The sequence below is a fragment of the Symphalangus syndactylus genome, chromosome 14 (assembly GCF_028878055.3).
Source record: "Symphalangus syndactylus isolate Jambi chromosome 14, NHGRI_mSymSyn1-v2.1_pri, whole genome shotgun sequence".
NCBI classification, from domain to species: domain Eukaryota; kingdom Metazoa; phylum Chordata; class Mammalia; order Primates; family Hylobatidae; genus Symphalangus; species Symphalangus syndactylus.
In genome coordinates, this window is record NC_072436.2 from 117,639,344 (window position 1) to 117,657,806 (window position 18,463).

Sequence of the window (18,463 nt, forward strand, 5' to 3'; positions counted from 1 at the left end):
ACCTTTGTTCCTGCAGGGAACAGCTCCGCTAGTTTCTAGAAACATCCGAGATGCAGCTGACTTAACAGGTGTGCACCCTGTAGTGCCTGCAGGGAAGCCTAGGGTCTGGGGAGGGGACTCTGCCCAGGACAGTCCCTTGGGCCACTGGGGTCACCAAGCACCTGCTTCCCACGGCCTGTCACAAAGAGCTGCCGTTGCACTTCCTCCTGTACTCAGGGTTTTGCTCTGCAGGTGGGTTTTTTGCCAGAGTGGAGCTTCCTGGGCCCCTCTGGCCTGGGGAGAGGGTGAGGACCCACCTGATGACCACGATGATGCCGTCGAAGATATTGTACGGGTTTCGGATGTAGCCCAGAGGACCACAGGCCAGCAGCTTCAGCAGCATCTCCAGGGCAAACATACTGGTGAACACGATGTTGCTGATCTCCAGAGCATTAGTCAGCTCCTCGGGCTGCAGGCAGAGATGGGGACAGTTCAGGGGGCCCCACCTGCAGCTCCCACCCCTCCTCAGCACTGATCTGGGGCCCCACCCGCAGCTCCCACCCCTCCTCAGCACTGATCTGGGAGCAGGTTTGGCTGCATCAAGACCCAAGGGGTCACGAGGGCTGCAACAGCATCTTAGAAGGGGCCTAATCAGCTGCCGTCCAGAGAGGAGGCCAGGAATCCAAGGAGCTCCCCTCCAGCAGGCTCGGAACACCTGGTCTCCCATCCTCACCATCCCCGGCTTTCTGGGGCCCTGCCTGACCGTCCTACCATCAGCTCAGGCATCGGGGCTGCTGGAAGCCTCCTGAGACTCCCCAGGCCCTGCAGGCGTGACAGGGAGCCCACCCCGTGGCCAGGCCAGCCCGCACCTGCTCATGGTACTCCACGCCCATGCTCAGCGTGTTGACGAGAATGGCCATCATGATGCCACGGCTGAAGTACTTGCTGTCCACGATGCGGCGCAGCTTGCCGCTGAAGGTAACCCAGAGGCGGCCCAGCCCGCCTGGCTCGCCCGGGGCTGCCCTCTGCTGTGCCCGCCGCCGGGGGCTGCCTGGGCCTGGTGTGTCCGTCGCAGGGGGTGGTTGCATGGGGTCCCGGCGGTCACCGTGCCGGACGTCCTGCGTGAATTCATAGACGCCACGGCCATCTGAGTCTCCGCTTTCTGAGCCGCTGAGCTCACCCTCCGGGTCCTCCAGGGCACGGGTGCAGTACGGGCAGCTCTTCAGCTCACAGGTCAGCGTGCCTGCTGGGGGGCTGGGCAGGGGGCAAGGCACGCTGAGGCCCGACAGATGGCCAGGGGCCTGGCCCAGTCCTGCGGGAGAGGGCACAGAGAGGGGCAGGCCCACTCAGTGGTGCTACCATGGGGGCCCGGGAACCCACACACACAGGAGCGGAGGAGTGAACGTGTCCCCCCTAAAAAGATCCATCCACAGTCCAAGCTCCAGAACCTGCGAGTGGACTTCACAGAAAGTAGGATCTTTGCAGGTGTCATGAATTACAATGAGGAATGAGGCTATCCTGGAGTAGGGAGGGCCCTGAGCCACGACTGTTCCAGTGAGAAGAAACCAAAGAGCCACGTGAAGACAGACAGAGACCGCAGGGACGTGTCGACAAGCCGGGCACTGGCAAAACCGCCAGAACTTAGGAGAGGCGAGGAGAGTTCTCCTGTAGAGCCTCCAGAGGAAGGCCTGGATTAGGGACCAGTGGCCTCCAGAGCTGAGTGATTTTCCACTGTTCTAAGCCCACTGGTTCGTGGGTACAGCAGCCACAGACATCAGAAGAGCCATACATTTGGGCACACACCTGGGCACATTCGCACACACACCTGGGCACACACACCCAACCCCCACAGCCGCATTCCTGCTCACGTACTGGGGCAGGGACACACTTATGTTCAGAGACGTTTGCCTGCCTTGGGCTGTGCCATCCACAGACATATAACACCAGCCACTTCCCAGCAGCCACAGCACACAGGTGAAGTTAGCGTTTGACTCCATGCGAGCCAACCGTGATCACTCCAACACGAAACTGATGTGAAAATGACCAACGAGCCGTCCTCTCATGTTTTTCACGCCGTCTTTAGAGCCCGTGTGCCTCTTACGACACAGCGGCTGGACTCCCACAATTCAAGGGCTAGAAGCACGCGCCCCTGACACTCTTGCCTGCACGCCCTGGGTACCTGTGCATGAGGGCACACAGCATCCCGGCACCCTTGCTCACACCTGTCCCCACCACGGGGGACACACCCCTGCCTGTGTCTCTACATCTGTCTATAGAACCAGGAAGGGCCCCCAAGCCTGTGTGGACACTACCATCTGGGGGTCCTGGGGTCTTCCATTCACCTGATGGACCCAGGCCCTGCACAGGAGAACCCCACGCCAGCCTCTCTACCTGACTCTCGGTGACTCTCTGATGGTTCCTCCCCCACTCGGTCTCCCCACCTAGAAGCCAGGCCAGCCTCAATGGCCAAATGGGCACGAAGGACGCTGCACGTCCTCCAGGGAGGCGTCCAGGCTGTGGACACAAGCACACAGTCCCTCTCGGGGCTGGGCAGGGGCAACGGGATGCTGGCCCAGGAGGGTCTCACAGGCCTTGTCAGATTCAGAATCCCACCTCCGCGGCTACCACTCCTGCTGTGAGCTGTGGGCCACTGGGGGCTTGCTTTGGCACTGTCGGGGCGGGACCTGCCTCTTTTCCCTTCTTATGGGCTCCGGAGGCATAGCTGGCCTGTTCCACGAGTCAAAGCTGGGCTCATGAGAATGCCCAGAGTGGGTGTTGGAATGACACACTGGAGACCCTGCCCACCCTGCCTCGGTCCCCCCGCCTCCTCCGTGGGGTGGGGCTGGGTCCTCACCATGCTCCCCGACCACCTGCTGGATCTTCTCGTAGGGATCAGGGCTATTCAAGCTCAAGGGGCTGTGCCCCCCGGTGCCTGGCGGTCCACCAGCCCACTTCCCCTTGGGTCCAGGGCTGGTGCTGCCTTTGCCGCTGCCCACCCCTGAGGGCAGGATCGTGGGGTAGTTCATGGTGCCCAGCCCCGTGGCCAGCTTGAGGCTGGCGGCAGCAGTGGCTGCAGCATGTGCCACCCGGGCCCTCTCCTGCGGCCCCTCTATGTGGCAGTCGGCATGGTAGATGCTGTGCACAGACTCTGCGTCGGGGGGTCCGCGGCCTGGGGAAGGTGGTGAGGGGGGCGCACCAGCCCGGACCAGCCTGGTGTCGCAGGCACCTGGCTCGGGGCCGGGCCTGCGGGGGCTGCTGTGGCTGAAATGGTAGTGGTGGTGGTGGTGGTGATGGTGGTGGTAGACCAGGTGGTGCACCGAGGCCGTGTGCCTGCCCGCCCGGCGCTGGCGGTGCCCGGGACCCTGGCCTTGCACAGCACTGGGGTCCACCTTCTTGCGCCAGCCGCTCTGCCAGCGGACGTAGAGGCGCAAGCTGCGCCGCTTGACCTTGCGGATTATGTGGCCCACATACTTCAGCAGCTCTTCGTAGCAGCTGCCAGGCTCGGAGAAGCTGGCCAGCGTGCTGTCGTTGGACAGGTGGCGCGCCCGCTGCTCCCGCATCAGCTGACTCTCCCGCTGCTTCGTCTCCGAGAACTGCGTGGCAATCACCACCAGGCACAGGTTGATCATGAAGAAGGAGCCCACCTGTGACGGGGGCGGGCGGGTGGGAGGCAGTGAGCGAGCAAGTTTGATTCGCCACTGAGCCCTACTGCGTGCTGCCTGTTCGCATGGGGGCCACGCCATAGGTACAGTGGGCGGGGTGCCCTGCTACGGGCAGGTTGCTGCAGTGTTCAATGCTGAGACCCCACGTCTGGGGCAGGCGGCATACAGTAGCTGCTTTGTGCCTATTTAGACAAAAGATCTGGAACCCTCTTTCCTGCTTCTCCACGTGGCCCTGCCCCTCCTTCGCCTGCAGGTCTGCCCTTGAGATGACCCTCTCAACAGTGGCCCCTCCCCCTCCCCAGCACCCCAGGTGTGTTTCCTCCTTAGCACGGGCCAGCGTGCAGCAAGTCTCTAACGGTTCTCTTCGCTTGCTCTCTCAGAACAAGCCGGGGACGTCTGTCTGCTTCTGTTACCTGCTGCGTCCTCACAGGGTGGCTCCAGGTACACCCAGGAGCCCACAGACGTCTTCGGCCTGATTAACCTGACTCTACTGGGACCCCATAGGGCCTACGAGAGGACCAGGTGAGGAGCACACCTGGGGCCACACACGCCGTGGAAAGCTGTGCTGGGAGGCTACATACTCCCCAGAGGTGTTCCTGGCTCTTCAGCCCCGAGCCAGCACCCATGGGCCTGGACCCTAAGTGATGCCATGGCCTCTTGGGGTCCCCAGCCGCACCTCACCACCCCTGCAAGCTCTGCCTCCCTCCTCTGTGTGCTCCCTTCAGCTGGAGGCCAGACAGGAGCCCCTGTGACCACCCAGGTACCCCACCCCACCCCCAGCCAGCTGACACCAGGGCCCATCATGGCGAACACTGCTGCCCACACTCACGATAATGAGCAGGATGAAATAGATGAAGTTGTAGAATGAGTGGGCGTCCATGACGTAGTACATGATGTCCACCCAGCCTTCCAGCGTGATCACCTGGGGGGGGCGGTGGCTGGACTTGGGCCCGTGCGACCCCTCCTCCTCCTCCCCGTGTCCCTGGGGTCTGGGCTGGGGGGGCGAGTCCTGCACCCGCTCCCCTGCCCTGCCCCAGGGTCCCCGTCCCACCATCTTGCCGCCCACCTGGAAGATGGCGATCCAGGCGTAGCCGATGTTGTCGAAGTTGATGGCACCGTTGTGGGGGTTGGAGTCGCCCGAGCGGCACACGTTGTAGTACTGGTTCCAGTTGATGCAGGCATTGCGCGCAGTGCCCACCCCTTCGGCCTGCGGCTGCGTGTAGGCCTCCCAGCCCAGCGTGCAGGGCACGCGCAGCTCACGGCGGCCGGGGATGTGCGAGCACTTCTGCATGCCGTTGTCTCGGCGCGAGGAGCAGATGAACGGGTTCTCCTCGCCCTCCTCCGTCTGGTAGTATGGCCGCAGGAAGGTCAAGTTGTTGTTCCTGGGGATGGGCACAGCCAGGGGGCCAAGAGGTACAATCAGGGTCAGGGACGGTCAGAGTCGGGGGCACGATCAGGATCAGGGCCAGTGGACCAATCATGGTTAGGGAGGCACGGTTAGGGTCAGGGGGCATGATAGGACCGGGGGTCAAGACCCGGATCAGGGGACACAGCCAGGACCAGGGTCAAGAACACAGTGGTGCTGTAGAAACCACACTCTCCTCAGCCCAAGTCCAGAGACAAAAGACACAAAGGAACAGGGATGGACAGAGAAATCAACAAAGAACAGCACAGAGAAACAGGGAGGGAGACTCAAGAGCCAGAAACCCAGGCTCAGACCTCAGCTCCTCCTGGAAGCAGATGAGGGGCGAGGGGCAACAGACAAGGGGAGGGAACCCTGGGGTGAGGGAGAGGAGGCTGTCCTGGGGTGAGGGCTGAGAGGGTCCTGGGGTGAGGGCTGAGGGGGTCCTGGGGTGAGGGATGAGGGGAGGGGATCCTGGGATGAGGGATGAGAAGAGGGAACCCTAGAGCGAGGGCAGAGGGAACCCCAGGGCGAGGGCTGAGGGGATCCTGAGGTGAAGGCTGAGGGGAGACTCTGGGGTGAGAGTTGATGGGAGAACCCAGGATGAAGGCTGAGGGGACCCCAGGGTGAGGGCTGAGAGACTGCAAGGTGAGGGCCCAGGGGAGACCCCGGGGTAAGATGTGACGGACTCTGGGGTGTGGGGAGGGGACGAAGCGTTGGGACTAACCTGTCTTGGGGGCTGAGAGGTGGCGGCACTGGGGGTGGGGCATATGGTGTGGTGCCGCTAAGTGCAGCGACTGCATGGTGGGCTGAGCCACGTGAGGTGGTGACTTGACTGCATGGTGGGTGGAACCATGTGGGGCGGTGACTGCAAGCTGGGCGGAGCCATGATGGCGGGGGCGGGGGGGTGACATGGTGGGCGGAGTCACGTCAGGGATGGGAGTGGCGGGGGCAGTGACTACATGGTGGGCGGGGCCATGTTGGGCAGAGACCGTGTGTTGGGTGGAGCCACACAGTGCATTATCTGCATGGTGGGCAGGGCCATCTGGGCAGGGGCCTCACGGGGGCAGGGCCTGGGCACCTGACAAAGGCACTGTCCAGGAAGCAGCGGTTCCGCAGGAGGCCAGCCCAGAGCTGGACGCCAACGATGCCGAAAATGAAGAAGACGAAGAAGCAGAGCAGAAGGACGTTCCCCAGCATGGGCAGCGTGTCCAGCAGCAGAGTGACCAGGATCCGCATGCCTGTAGGCAGCAGGGTCGGCATTGGCACTAAGCCCTGCAGGAGTGTCCTCAGGGCTGCAGCCCCTCCCGGGACCCGAGCCCCATCCACTGTTCACAGTGGGTGTCCATGCCCACCACACGCTGACTCGGGCCGTCCCCTGGTGACTTTCCCGCACCCCTAGTGTGATCAGGACTCCCCCCTACCACCGCCGGCCTCCAGGGACGCTGACACTCTGGGGTCTGACATGCATCCGGAGGGGCACCAGGTCTGCACCTCCAACCATCCCAGGGCAGCAGGTCTGCTGCTTTTGGAGGGCTGGGGTGTGGAGGAGCAGGAGTGGAGGCAGGAGACTGGCCGCAGCAACTCAGGCTCGGGATGACCAGGCAGAGCCCAGTGGCCCTCAAGGTTTGTCTGGCGGCCCTGAAGTTGCCATCAAGGCAGCAGCAGCCTCGGGGGCCCCAGAACCTCAGGTGGTGGGCTGCCTCCTGGGGTCTCTGCAGCAGGTCTGGGATCCTGAAAACTTTGTCTGATTCCCAGTGAGAATCCTGCCAGAGCAGAGCCCCGTCTCAGAGAGAGGCTGCTGGGGGCGGTGGGGAGGACAGGCAGTGGCTTTTCAGGAGGTAGCACTGAAGCCATCGGTCCTGGGTGCTATGGGCTACGTGAACTCCACATTAATCCAGCAAGTGGGTCAGCCAAGTCCCATGCACCCCTCGCTCCATCCTGGGCCTGCTCCCCAAGATGTCCTTTCCCCCAAATTTAAGCAAGGGCCAGGCTAAGGCAGCAGGTAGAGCCCTGGGCCAGGAACCTGGGGACACTGAGTTCTCACCCAGCACCCAGGGGTATCAATGGCAAAACGGGTCCCTCAGGTCACAAGGGTGAGTCAGAGCCAGGAGGGGCACTGAAGTGTCAAAAGAGCCGACAGGAGCAGACAATCAGTGAGCACTGCCCTGGCCAGGCTGCAACTGCCTCAAAGATCACAGATGATCTAGAGGTCAGAGTGGACCCCAAGCCAACAGAACGGGATGCTGCCCTGAATGTATCCTCATTATGAGGGGCGTATTATTCACCCTGGAAGAATTCCCTAGTTCCCTCCTTGGGGCAGGAGCAGGTCCCCAGGAGGCCAGGCTGCTGGCGACAATTAGGGCCACTCTGGGAATTTAACCGGAAAAGTAAACATCTGTGGAAGGGGCTGTGTGTGCTGGGTTGCTTCATGCTTCAACAGGTGGGGCCAGGCCGGTGTGCAGACTGAGCATACGGTGGGTACCGGGCAAAGGGCCAAGAGCCACACATGTGTCCCCTCACCACATGCTCAGCCACCCTTGGGGTCATGGGTACCCCTGTACTCCACTATTCCAGGAGAAACTGAGGTTCAGGCTCAGTTAGTTGCTCAGTCACACAGTATTCAAGCCCTATCTGAGCCGCACAGTACAACCAAGGCAGGCAGGTGGACGGCAGGCTCAGGGACCAGCGGCACAAGGATGACCCACCTGCCCTTCGGGAAGCCAGAGGCCCCATGGGAACGAGTGCCTAGTCTTGGGGGTCTGTGACTTTGGGGGGTTGCTGTAGGTCAAGCCCTGAGTGCCACGGCCACCAGGACCCAGGTCAGGCAGCCAGAAAGGTCGTTATACCTGCACGTGCACACACGGGGCCACATCTACACGCAGTATGCACTCGCGCCTGGTACGGCCTCGTGGGGGCCGCACCGACCCCCAGGAGCTGGAGCAGTTGAATGCAGCCCTGAGCGCTTTAAAGAACGATCCCACCCCATCCCCTGATGCAGGTGGGTGGCCCGGATTTGACAGGATCTTTCCCAAACAAGCAGGCATGTGACTTCCCGGAAACTCTTCCTCCACCTCCCCTCACGCCCAGCGCACAGCAGACACACAGCAGCTCCTCTCCACCAGACCCCCTCCTCACACCTACTGGCCAAGTCCTGAAGGATTTCCAGCCTTCCTTCTAGAAAATCAGCTGCTCAGCAGGGCACATGGAGGCCCAGCCCTGGCCAGCCAGCTTCCCCTCTTCCCTTGGGTGGGGATCCTGGCAGGAGGGTGGGGGCCAGAAGCAGTGGTGGGTGGGGAGGGTGAGCTGTCCTCAGGACAGGTGTCAGGCTCTCCCCTCGCTTGTGTGGGTGTGAAGGCGGGGCTGCACAGAGCCCTCAGATGAGCTGAGCCACACCCACAAGAGTGCCTCCACCAGCCGTGAGCCACACCAGGATGCGCCAGACAGCAAAGCCACCAGGGATCTGCTTGGCCCCCAGCCTTATCCTAGATGCCATACAAAGGAGGAACCCCAGGTTCAGAGTGGCCCCTGTCACTCGGCCATGTGGGAGCCAGGGACCCTGTGATTGCTGACTGCCCCCCACACGCCAGCTTGATTCTCCCCTGACATGCAAGGCCCATGGACAGCGGCGGGGGCCACCCCAGTGCTGGGGTCTGGGCTGGGGCCAGAGTGCCTGGTAACCTTCACCTCCCAGTCCTGTGTTCCTGTGCCTTTCGAGGGCTCTGTAGGGCTGGCGGACATGCAGGCCTGTTAGTCTCAAGCCCAGTTGGGGCCGATCACTTACTAGGCACGCGGTTGATGGCGCGGAGGGGCCGCAGCACCCGCACGGTCCTGATAGCTGAGAGGCTCACGTTGTGTCCGTCCAACGAGTACTCCATCATGCTGGGGGCGGGGCCGAAGGGGAGCAGCTCAATGAGGGGCCCGGGTGGCCCGGGGTGGGGCTGGGGTGCACAGCAGGGTGGGCAGGCATCGAGCCGGCCAGCCCGGCACCCGGAGGACCTTGTACCGGCCAGGATGGGCCCCAAGGTAGCAGGAGCACACTTGGTCACACCAGGAGGCCACCTCCCTCACCTGCGCCCAGGAGGGGGGGTCTCCGGAGTCCCAGACAGGGTCCCTGGCTCTACCTGGATCCCTCTAGAAGACACCTCCCATTTTTCTTTACAGGTGGGACACAGGGATCCCTGTGGGGTGGGGCGGGGCCCCTTCACCAGCGCTGTGGCCTCTCCAAGGCGGCGCCTACCCTGCCACGACGATGAAGAAATCCAGCCTGTTCCACGTGTCACCCAGGTAACACTTCTGCCCGAACAGCCCCAAGGCCACCATCTTGATGACCATCTCCACCGCAAAGAAGGCGAAGATGAAGGCGTCAAAGGCCTGCGGGAGGAGGGATCACGGAACGGCTCAGCTCAGCCCGCTCCCCCTCCACCCCCCGCCCCACTTGAACCTCGCCCCAATCCCAGCCCCGCCACAACCCGAGTCCCGCCCCTCACCTCCAGGATGTTGCAGCGCTCGGAGCCGCACTCAACGTCCTCACAGGGCCGGAACATGCCCAAGGTCACGCAGTTGAGCATGATTACCAGCATGCTCACGTGCTCAAACCACGTGTCGCCGTGGGTTAAGGAGCACACCGGCGCGGCCCGGGGCCCGCCCCCACGAGGCCCTCCAAATGCCCGCCCGGTCAGCCTGTGCCCTGCCATGGGTGTGCGCGCGTGGGGGCGTCCACGATGGGTTGGGGACCCCCTCCCGAAAGCAGCCACCAGGTGGCGCCTGGGGCCTGCGCCTGGCCGGGCTCTGCTCCGTGGGGGTCTCCGTTCCAGGCCCGGCCCCTAGGCCCCCGGAGTTGGCTCATCAGGAAAGCGGGGTGCAGGAGCCCTCGGTGCGCTGGCCGCATCAGGAGTGAGGCCCCAGTGAGGGCCACTCAAGACTCCCAGGGCCTAGCTGCCCACGTGGGGCCCAGGCTGCAGACAGGGCGCCCTGCGCAACTGGGAAGGCCCCAGGGCAGGGAGAATGTCGGGGCACCGCCATGCAACCCACCGGACAGGACTCCGCGTCCCACCCTCCAGGACTGGACGGCCGCACACTCGGGGCAGGCTTTTCGGGGCCCCTGTCCCAGGGCTGCGCGGCCCCATCCTGACCAGGGAACCAGAGGAAGGAGGGAGGGGCAATTCACCGGCTGACTGTGGACCCGGAGGGACCTTCCTTAAGGTACACAGAAGTCGGCATTTGGAAAACGCCAACTTGTCAGTGAACACCCTTGGGAAGTCAGGCACCAGCTCTGCCAGTCCCTGCCGTCCCCAACACGTGGGAACTGAGGAGGGGACAGAGCTGGGCATCCTCTCACAGCTGGTTCAGGGGCGGCCTGGTGGCCGCCCCCACCCCTGGCTCTGGACTTGGGCCTGTGCTTGACGCTTCCTAGCACCCACCTGGCGCAGACCACAGGCCTCAGCGCCCGCGGCTCCCCCTCACCCCTGGCAGGCCTGTTTGGGACCCGGATGATGGTAGCAGCAGCGCCCCCTGCCCAACACGGGCCATGCTCACTACAGTGGCGGTTCTGGGTGCTGCGTGCAGCACTGGGGTCGGGGTCTGAGTGTCTCAAACTCTCAGGGATGACAGCAAGGGCAGCTGCCACGGTAGGAGGGGAAGAGGCTCGGTGACGAGGGCCTTCTCTGCCCCCGCCTGTCACTCCAGCCTGGAGCCCCTCCCCCAGAGACCCCGGCAGCCCATCCCGGAACTCTCCCTCCCACCAAGCCAGGGCCCAGCCTCCTAGCAGGTCAGCATTTGATGCCAGTGCCACGGCTCCAGACCACCAATGTAATTATGTATTCCCGCCAAGAGTGCGGTAATTACACTTAATGGGTTCAGCAGTAACAGGCGCCTCTGCTGTAACACGGCTGCAAGAAGCCGAAATCAGCCTCCCACCAAGGCAGCTGGCATGCTGGCACGGCCACACCGCTGTCCCGTAGGTGGGCGAGGCCACAGCACGCACTGCCGCCTACCGATGACGCACCCATTGCGAGCCCAGCGGCCAGAGTGTGTGAGTGGGTTCACAGCAAGCCTCGGAGCACGATCCTTGCTGGACGAGGTGGGGGTGGGGTTTGCGTGACTTGCTCAAGGTGGCGGGGGCAGGAGCCGAGGCCCCGCTATGGAAGCCGTGCTAGGCCCCTTGGCCTCTCCCGGCCTCCTGACCCAGCACTGGTGCAAGGGAGCGATGGTGGATGGTGGCTCTGCCACCAGCCTCGGGCACCTTCGTCCCCTAACTGCTGCAAATAGCACCTTTCTGCGGGGGCGGCTGGAGACTGTCTTTGCATCTCTGAGGGCCATCACTGCCCGAGGGGAAGGGTTTTCTTGGGTAAACGGAACAGGCTGGCCGGAAGGAGCTCAAAGACACCCCGCCAGAACAGGACATAGCAGAGGCAGGTGTAGGGAATGGTGCTCCCTGACCTGGGCCCCCACCACACTCTACCCCAGCCTGGCTGAGCCATGGGTCTTCTAGATGGCACTGCCTCTCCCTGGGGACAGGGCATCCCAGGCCTCAGTTTACCCATCTACCCAATGGGGGTGGTGGGACTGTTTGTCCTATGGAATACCTGGGGCCGCCTTTCTGTCTCCTCTCTCCGCACTCTCCGGGACAGGACAACCCAGGCCTCAGTTTACCCATCTACCCAATGGGGGTTGTGGGACTGTTTGTCCCATGGATGCCTGGGGCCGCCTCTCTGTCCCCTCTCTCTCCACACTCTCCTTCAAGTTGGGCCGGCTCCCAACCAGCACACACACATTCCACTGCTAAAGCAGGCGGTTTCCAGCCACCCCTGGACTCCAGGACTCAGGGCTGAGACCCACCTCCAGATGTCTCCAGCCGTTGCCCGATTTCTCCCAGGCCTGCCCCCCATGTTTGCTCTGAGATCACCCCGGAGACCCCCCAGAAATGTCCAGGCTGGAGCGGGGGGTGCCCTAGGCTAGGGGCTACCTGGACACAAGGCCCTTCACACCCTCCCTGCACCCCGGCCGGCCCCCAGCCACTCGCCTGACCCTGGCAGTTCCTGCCATCCCAGCCAGCTCAGGACTTTGAGCTAAAGCTATGGCATAGCCTCCCTGGCACTGAGGGGAACGCTGACTTCTGGACCTGGTCCAAACCCTGAGGCGCAGGGCCCAATGGGGACAGAAGGGAAGGGGCCGGCACCCCTGACCAGCCGTCTCTAAGCCAGTCCAGCTGGCAGAGTGGAGTGCATGGTGTCGCAGCCCCGGGCAGCCAGTGCCAGTCACGATGAGAGCTGTCCAGGGCAGGGAGGGGCTGGCAGGGGTGGGTGGGACCGAGTGTCCAGCAACTCCTTAAAGACAGCTGGCTAGGAGTCCCCAGCCCAGGGTCCCACCTGGACACCTTTGCCCCCTCTGCCATGCCACTGAGACCCACCCCAAGCCTTTGTGACTGGCCGCAAGGGAAGCCAGGAGGGTGCCCCTCCCCGACCTCTCAGACCCTCTGGTTTAGTGGGGGATGGGGCACTGTCTTTTCCAAGCAGGGGTGTGGCTCCAGTGAGCCCCCCCCACCCAGGCGCACCCCGTCCCCCAAAATCACACACACAGCTGAAGGCCTTAGAGGGGCAAGGTTGGGCCTGCAGACACCCCAGCTGCAGACGGCCTCCCGAGCTAAGCCTGGCGACAATGGCAACCCCAAAGTTGAGCCTGCTGAGTCACCGAGACCCCGAGTGTGCCTGAGGCCACACAGCCGGGCCAGCCTGCTGGGTCACCGAGACCCCGAGTGTGCCTGAGGCCAGCCTGACGGGTCGCAGCTCTTGGATCTGCAGGGCCCCTACCCAGCATAGATTGTCTGCCTCCCCTTCCCCCAGCACCCACCCGAAATTAGCCCCACAATCCCAGAGAGCTCCTCCAATGACAAGGACCCCACCCCTGTGCCTGTGGGCAGCTCTGGAGGGAACAGTGGTGTAGCATGGTCTGGGGGACCCCACCCCTGTGCCTGTGGGCAGCTCTGGAGGGGACGGTGGTGTAGCAGGGTCTGGGGGGCCCCAAGGAGGCCTCTCACAACAGAGGACGTGACAGGCAGGCGTGTTGGGCGCCTCCCAACTGGGTCACACCCCAGCCACCAGCCCTCCCTGCCCTGGAGAGGGACTGCCAGATATACCAGGTCCCAGTGCCCCCTGGGGCTCTGCCTAGAGAGGGGAGCAGCCAGCCCAGGTCCCACATCCCGCACAGGCCGGCAGGGGCTTGGGCAGCTCCGGGCTCAGCAGGCTGGCCCTCATGTGTCACGCCATCCCAGCCACACTTCTGTGGGCAGCTAAGGACAGGCAATGTCGGGCGGCTGCATCGCACAGAGCCTGGTGACTTCTGGAGGCTTAATTATACAGATGGATTTTCTGGGTTGTAATTAAAAATTCCTTTAGGTTTCAAATCAACTTCTACAAATTAGAATCAATTTCCACTGCGGGTCGGAGGAAGGCAGGCCAATGTGGCCGGGAACAGCCCTGGGGGGGGGGGGGCCTGGTGGCTGCAGGGCGGCAGAACGGTCAGGGAACCCAGCCAGGGAATAGCCGGGCAGCGGCGCAGGGAGGTGGTCTCGGCTACGGGGTCCCCCTCAGGCAGGGAGGCACCACCAGACCCTGATGCCCAGCCAGCAGCAACGCCCCCACCCACCCTCGCTCCTTCATCTCCCTGGACCAAGCCCCAGGACCTCAGTGATTCTCCTCTTTTCTGACAGACCAAGGTTGGGGGGACCACAGGGGCCTTCTCCAGCCCCCGGAGTCTGGCCTGGGTGACATGTTCCCCAGGCGGCCCCCGCTGGACTGGGCTCACGTGCCCCACAATGCAGGCCGGGAGCTCATAACGGAGAAAACTCCCCACAGAGAGGCTTGAACAGGGGAACAGGGCTGAAGACTCCCTCGGAGGTGGGGTCCTGTCTGATGAAATACCCCTCAGGCACAGTATCCATCCTGTCCCCCAGCCCCACACTCTAAAATCAGTGCTTTCAGGCTGGGCGCGGTGGTTCACACCTGTAATCCCAGCACTCTGAGAGGCTGAGGCAGGAGGATCACTTGAACCCAGGAGTCTGAGACCAGCATGGGCAACACAGTGAGACCCCATTGCTACAAAATATTTAACAAAAAAATCAGCTGGGTGTGGTGGCAGCTACCCGGGAGGCTGAGGTGGGAGGATCGCTTGACCCCAGGAGGTGAAAGCCACAGTAAGCCACGATCGTGCCACTGCACTCCAGGCTGGGGGACGGAGCAAGACCCCATCTCAAAAAAAAAAAAAAAAAAGACACTCTTCAGAGCACCTACCAGGTCCAGCACAGCCTGGCCACCTCCCCTTCCTCAGGTCTCCAGGCCTGTGCACTTCTGAGGGGCTGGGCAGACGCTAAGCCCCCTTCCTATTCCTGCAGCCCTGCCGGGGGCCGGGCCTCCCCAGTTGACCCCCATGAAGAAAACCAGTCCCGCCCAGGATGCTTCAGGGACACCAGCTCCTCAGTCTCTGGGAGAAGAACTGCTTTTCTCACCCCCACAGGCTTCCCGTTGCAGACCGCTGCTTCCCTCGGAACCCTGGAACAAAGGCAGCCCCCCAGCCTCCTTTCTGTGGCTCCCCTTCCCACACAGGCACCGCCTGTGGCCATGCGGGCCCACACCAAGGTCCATAGAAGGCCCCTCAGCTCTCAGGACCTGGGGGGCCCTCCAAGGGGCCCAGCTCCAGCGAACTGCAAATGCCAGTCCCTGGCGGGCCAGGAGGTGTGACCGCAGGGCGGGCAGTGCTGCGGCGGCTGCTGTCCGTGGTGCTGAAGCAGCAGCCTCGCCTGGGCCCATCCTGTATGTACCAGAGCTGGGAGGGCTGGGGTTAGGTGTGGGGGACACATCCATGAGGGGGTGAGGAAGCGACCTCCCGGCCTTTATTGGAGCTGCTCCACTGATCCCTGTTTTCTCATCTGTGGGGAGTCGAGGAGGGAAAAGACTCCCAAACTGCTCTTCCCAGCTTGAAGGCACACAGCTCTGAAGGTGCCATTTTCTCCCGGCCCCTGGATGTGGGCGTGGGTAGCCCCAGAGCCACTGCCTGTTGTGTGGGGGGCAGCAAGGCCTGCATTCTCGCTGCTGGGTGAGGGGGGGAGTGTCTGGGAGTGGGGGGAACCCTGGCAGCTGCTATCTCCGTGCCGAAGGTGCTGCAGACCTGGGATTCTTGGGGCCAGGAGCCAGTCTCAGGGCGGCTCAGCCAATGTCGGGGCTGCCAGGCCCCCGAACAGTGCCGACTGAGCCCTGAGGTGCTGTGGGACCCCTCTCCCCAGAGCCAGCGGTCTCCAGGATCCTGGGTCGGGACAGGGGCTCCTCAGAAGCCCGCATACTGTGGGACGAGCGTGGCCCAAAGGGTGGTCCTGGACCATCCCAACCCGAAACATCAGCTAACATCCCCGGTGACATCAGCTCCCAGGCCCGCCCAGACCTGCTGGCTCAGGTGTCCTGGGGCCAGGGCCTCCCTGACCCTGCCCCATGACTAATCCTCAAGCCAGGGCCGTGGGGCAAGAGCCTGACCCCAATTCTACCTCCACCTGCGCGCCTCCCCCTTTCTAAGCCTGAGCTTCCCCATCTGTAAAAACGGCTATTTCATCTTTCTGGCGCTGACAGGTTTTATGCAGACCCTCCTGCAGTACAAGCCCCTCCACCTACTCTCCTGACTGTCACGGCTCAGCCTGGCCCCTGCTGGCCCTGGAGGACACATTCTCACCACACCAAGGCCTCCACATTTGCCGAAAGAAGGTCAGGACAGACGTTTCTACAGAGGAACCGAGGGGGGGCTGTGTGCCCCTCCTCAAGAGACGGTTAAGGCGTCAAAGCCATAGGCCAGCCTCAGCTCCTCAGACCACCGGGGAGGGGACTGTAGCAGCGCTAGCCCAGCGAAGGGATGGATGTCTCCAGGTGCGGCTGCTGCCTGGCTCCTCCTCTATGGTCAGAGTGGCCCCCAAGCAGGGCTGTGGCCTCCAGGGATCCCAGCGGGGCTCCCTGCTCGGCTGCATCCTGACATCGGTGCCGGGGTCCCAGCTCTGCAGCTGGGAGGATCGGGAGGCTGGGCCGTTCCCGCCCCACCGGCTGTCCCCCAGAGCAATCTGCTCAGCCAGCTGAGCCCCATTAGGCCAAATCTGCAACAGCTGGGCACAAGCAGCCTGAACCAGGGGCAGGGGTGTGGGCGGGGAAGGCACCCACAGCAGGAAGGAGAAGCCCAGAGCAAGGTGGGCCACAGCCCCCCACTCAGGACCCCATGCCCTGCAGGGCACTGACTGCAGCTGAGGTCACAGGCAGCCAGGACTCTTAGCCACGTGCTTCCGTCTCTGCACCCACCCATGACTGGGCAAAACCCTCCCTGCCCAGGGTAAGAGGGTGCCAAGGCTGACGCCGCTCCCTCCCTGCCCGCTCTGCCCACGGCCCCACGCGGCGCTGGCCGCCTCCTCCCCTCCCGGCCCTCATTCTCAGGAACACTCAACCTTACTTTCCTGATTTGCTCAAGAAGACAACCTACGTGTATGCATGGGGGAAGCCCATTCCCACAAGAGCTATCAGCCCGCAGTGCAGAGGGGACGGTCGCGTGCTCTGAGGCACTCCGTCGCCTCTGCCGCAGGGGAAGCAACAGATTTGGTCCCACATCAAGAGAGCCAGGAGAGGCCGGGCCAGCCACAGACCCTGGGAGTCAGTGGGTGGCACAGGAGATCCCCAGGAACCGGCCGCCTGGTCAGAGCGATACGCCTCAGCGCACCGCCTTCGCAGAGCCTCGACCCTCCAGCTCTGTGCCCGTGTCCACCCCCACTCAGAACCCGGCAGCTCCAAAGGACCCTCGAGGCCACGGGGGCGGGACCGACTGCCCTGAAGTCTGCCGGTCACGGTGGTGGTCCCGGCCCTGAGAGCCAGGGCGCACTGCTTGTATCGAGAAGAGCTAGAAGGGCAGAATACCTCCACTGACGTGGCACGTTCACCCGGCCAGGAAGCATTACGTGGCCACCCAAAAGGAGATGGTGGTGCCGTGGGCATCAGGACCGAGTCACAGAGGACACGTGACCCGATTCACGACAGAAGCCACAGTGCAGGCCATCTCGAGGGGCGTGTGTGTGTGCACCTGTGTGCAGAGGTACAGAGACGTTCCCGGGGAATCGCTGGAGGATGACAACGCCGCGGGGAGGCACAAGACAAGGGCGCTCGGGACGCGGGCAGAGTCAAGGATGAGAACGCCGCGGGGAGGGACAAGACGAGGGCACTCGGGACGCGGGGAGGGACAAGGATGAGAACGCCGTGGGAAGCGACAAGACGAGGGCACTCGGGACGCGGGGAGGGACAAGGATGAGAACGCCGTGGGGAGGGACAAGACGAGGGCGCTCGGGACGCGGGCAGAGTCAAGGATGAGAACGCCGTGGGGAGGGACAAGTCGAGGGCATTCAGGACGCGGGCGGAGTCCACACAGACCCTCTGACGTTCACCCCCCGCCGGGCGTCGTCCGGCTTTCTGCACGGCGAATCCAGGCCCTGCGTGTACAATGATGAAAGCGCAATGTCCGGGAGTCTGGCCTGTGCGGTCACGGAGGGCTCGGCCCCTGCCTTCCGGGCTCCCTGGGCCCAGCTTCTGAACAGCCCCGCTGGGACACGCTGAGGGAGCCGCGCATTTTTATCCAAACACCACGAAGGAAACAGACTCTCCCCGAGCAGCCCCGGGAGGATCAGCGCAGCACACCCCGGCCCGCACACGCCCCGCCTCCGGCCCCTATGCACGTCGACCATCTACTCACCCGCCATGGACCCCCGTGCCCCACTAGGCTTTCTGGGCATCTCCGGGGTTCCCCAGAAAGGCAGACTCGGGGGAGGCCTCTGCAGATGGCCGGGTCCATGTGGGAGTCTGGCTGCTGCTGGCAGGACCCACAGACAACATCCACGAGTCCAGCTCCCACCCAGGGCACGCCCAAGCTCCAGATAACCGGTGGGTGAGGCCATGAACGCCAATCCTGCCTACACCAGGGACAAAGGAAACGGGCACTCACGACAGACGGGCCCACGCGTGTCCATAGCGGCTGTGACCCCGACGGCCAGCGGTGGAAACGGCCCTGGTGTTTACCAACAGACCCATGAACACACGGAACGTGGTCTGGTCCCACGGCGGAATATTACTCAGCCATGAAAAGGAAGGAAGCTCGACACGCCACGACGCGGGTGAACCCGGGAACATGATGCTGGGAGGAGCTGGGCACAGAAAGACCACATGTCACACGGAAAGTCCCACACAGGCAAACCCAGAGACAAAGCGGGGTAGAGACAACCAGGGCTGGGCAGCGAGGGCTGATGGGGACGTGGTTTCCTCCTGGGACGTGGGAAACATTCTAGAACTAGGCAGAAGTGATGGTTCAACAACAGGAAGGTCGCTAAACCGTGCGCTTTAAAATCTGCTGGTTGTCA

General features: G+C 63.2%; 1 protein-coding gene across 1 annotated transcript in view; it reads right to left on the bottom strand.

Moving 5' to 3' along the window:
• CACNA1H (calcium voltage-gated channel subunit alpha1 H) overlaps window positions 1-18,463 on the bottom strand; it is a 66,039-nt gene that overhangs the window by 16,823 nt on the left and 30,753 nt on the right. Inside the window, exons 3-11 of the mRNA XM_063616962.1 lie at window positions 9,534-9,645; window positions 9,284-9,417; window positions 8,828-8,925; window positions 6,125-6,284; window positions 4,708-5,023; window positions 4,471-4,563; window positions 2,834-3,623; window positions 849-1,291; window positions 297-448 (exon numbers count right to left, since the gene is read on the bottom strand). Of these exons, the coding sequence (XP_063473032.1) occupies window positions 297-448; window positions 849-1,291; window positions 2,834-3,623; window positions 4,471-4,563; window positions 4,708-5,023; window positions 6,125-6,284; window positions 8,828-8,925; window positions 9,284-9,417; window positions 9,534-9,645 (2,298 nt within the window). The remainder of the gene's footprint in view (window positions 1-296; window positions 449-848; window positions 1,292-2,833; window positions 3,624-4,470; window positions 4,564-4,707; window positions 5,024-6,124; window positions 6,285-8,827; window positions 8,926-9,283; window positions 9,418-9,533; window positions 9,646-18,463) is intronic.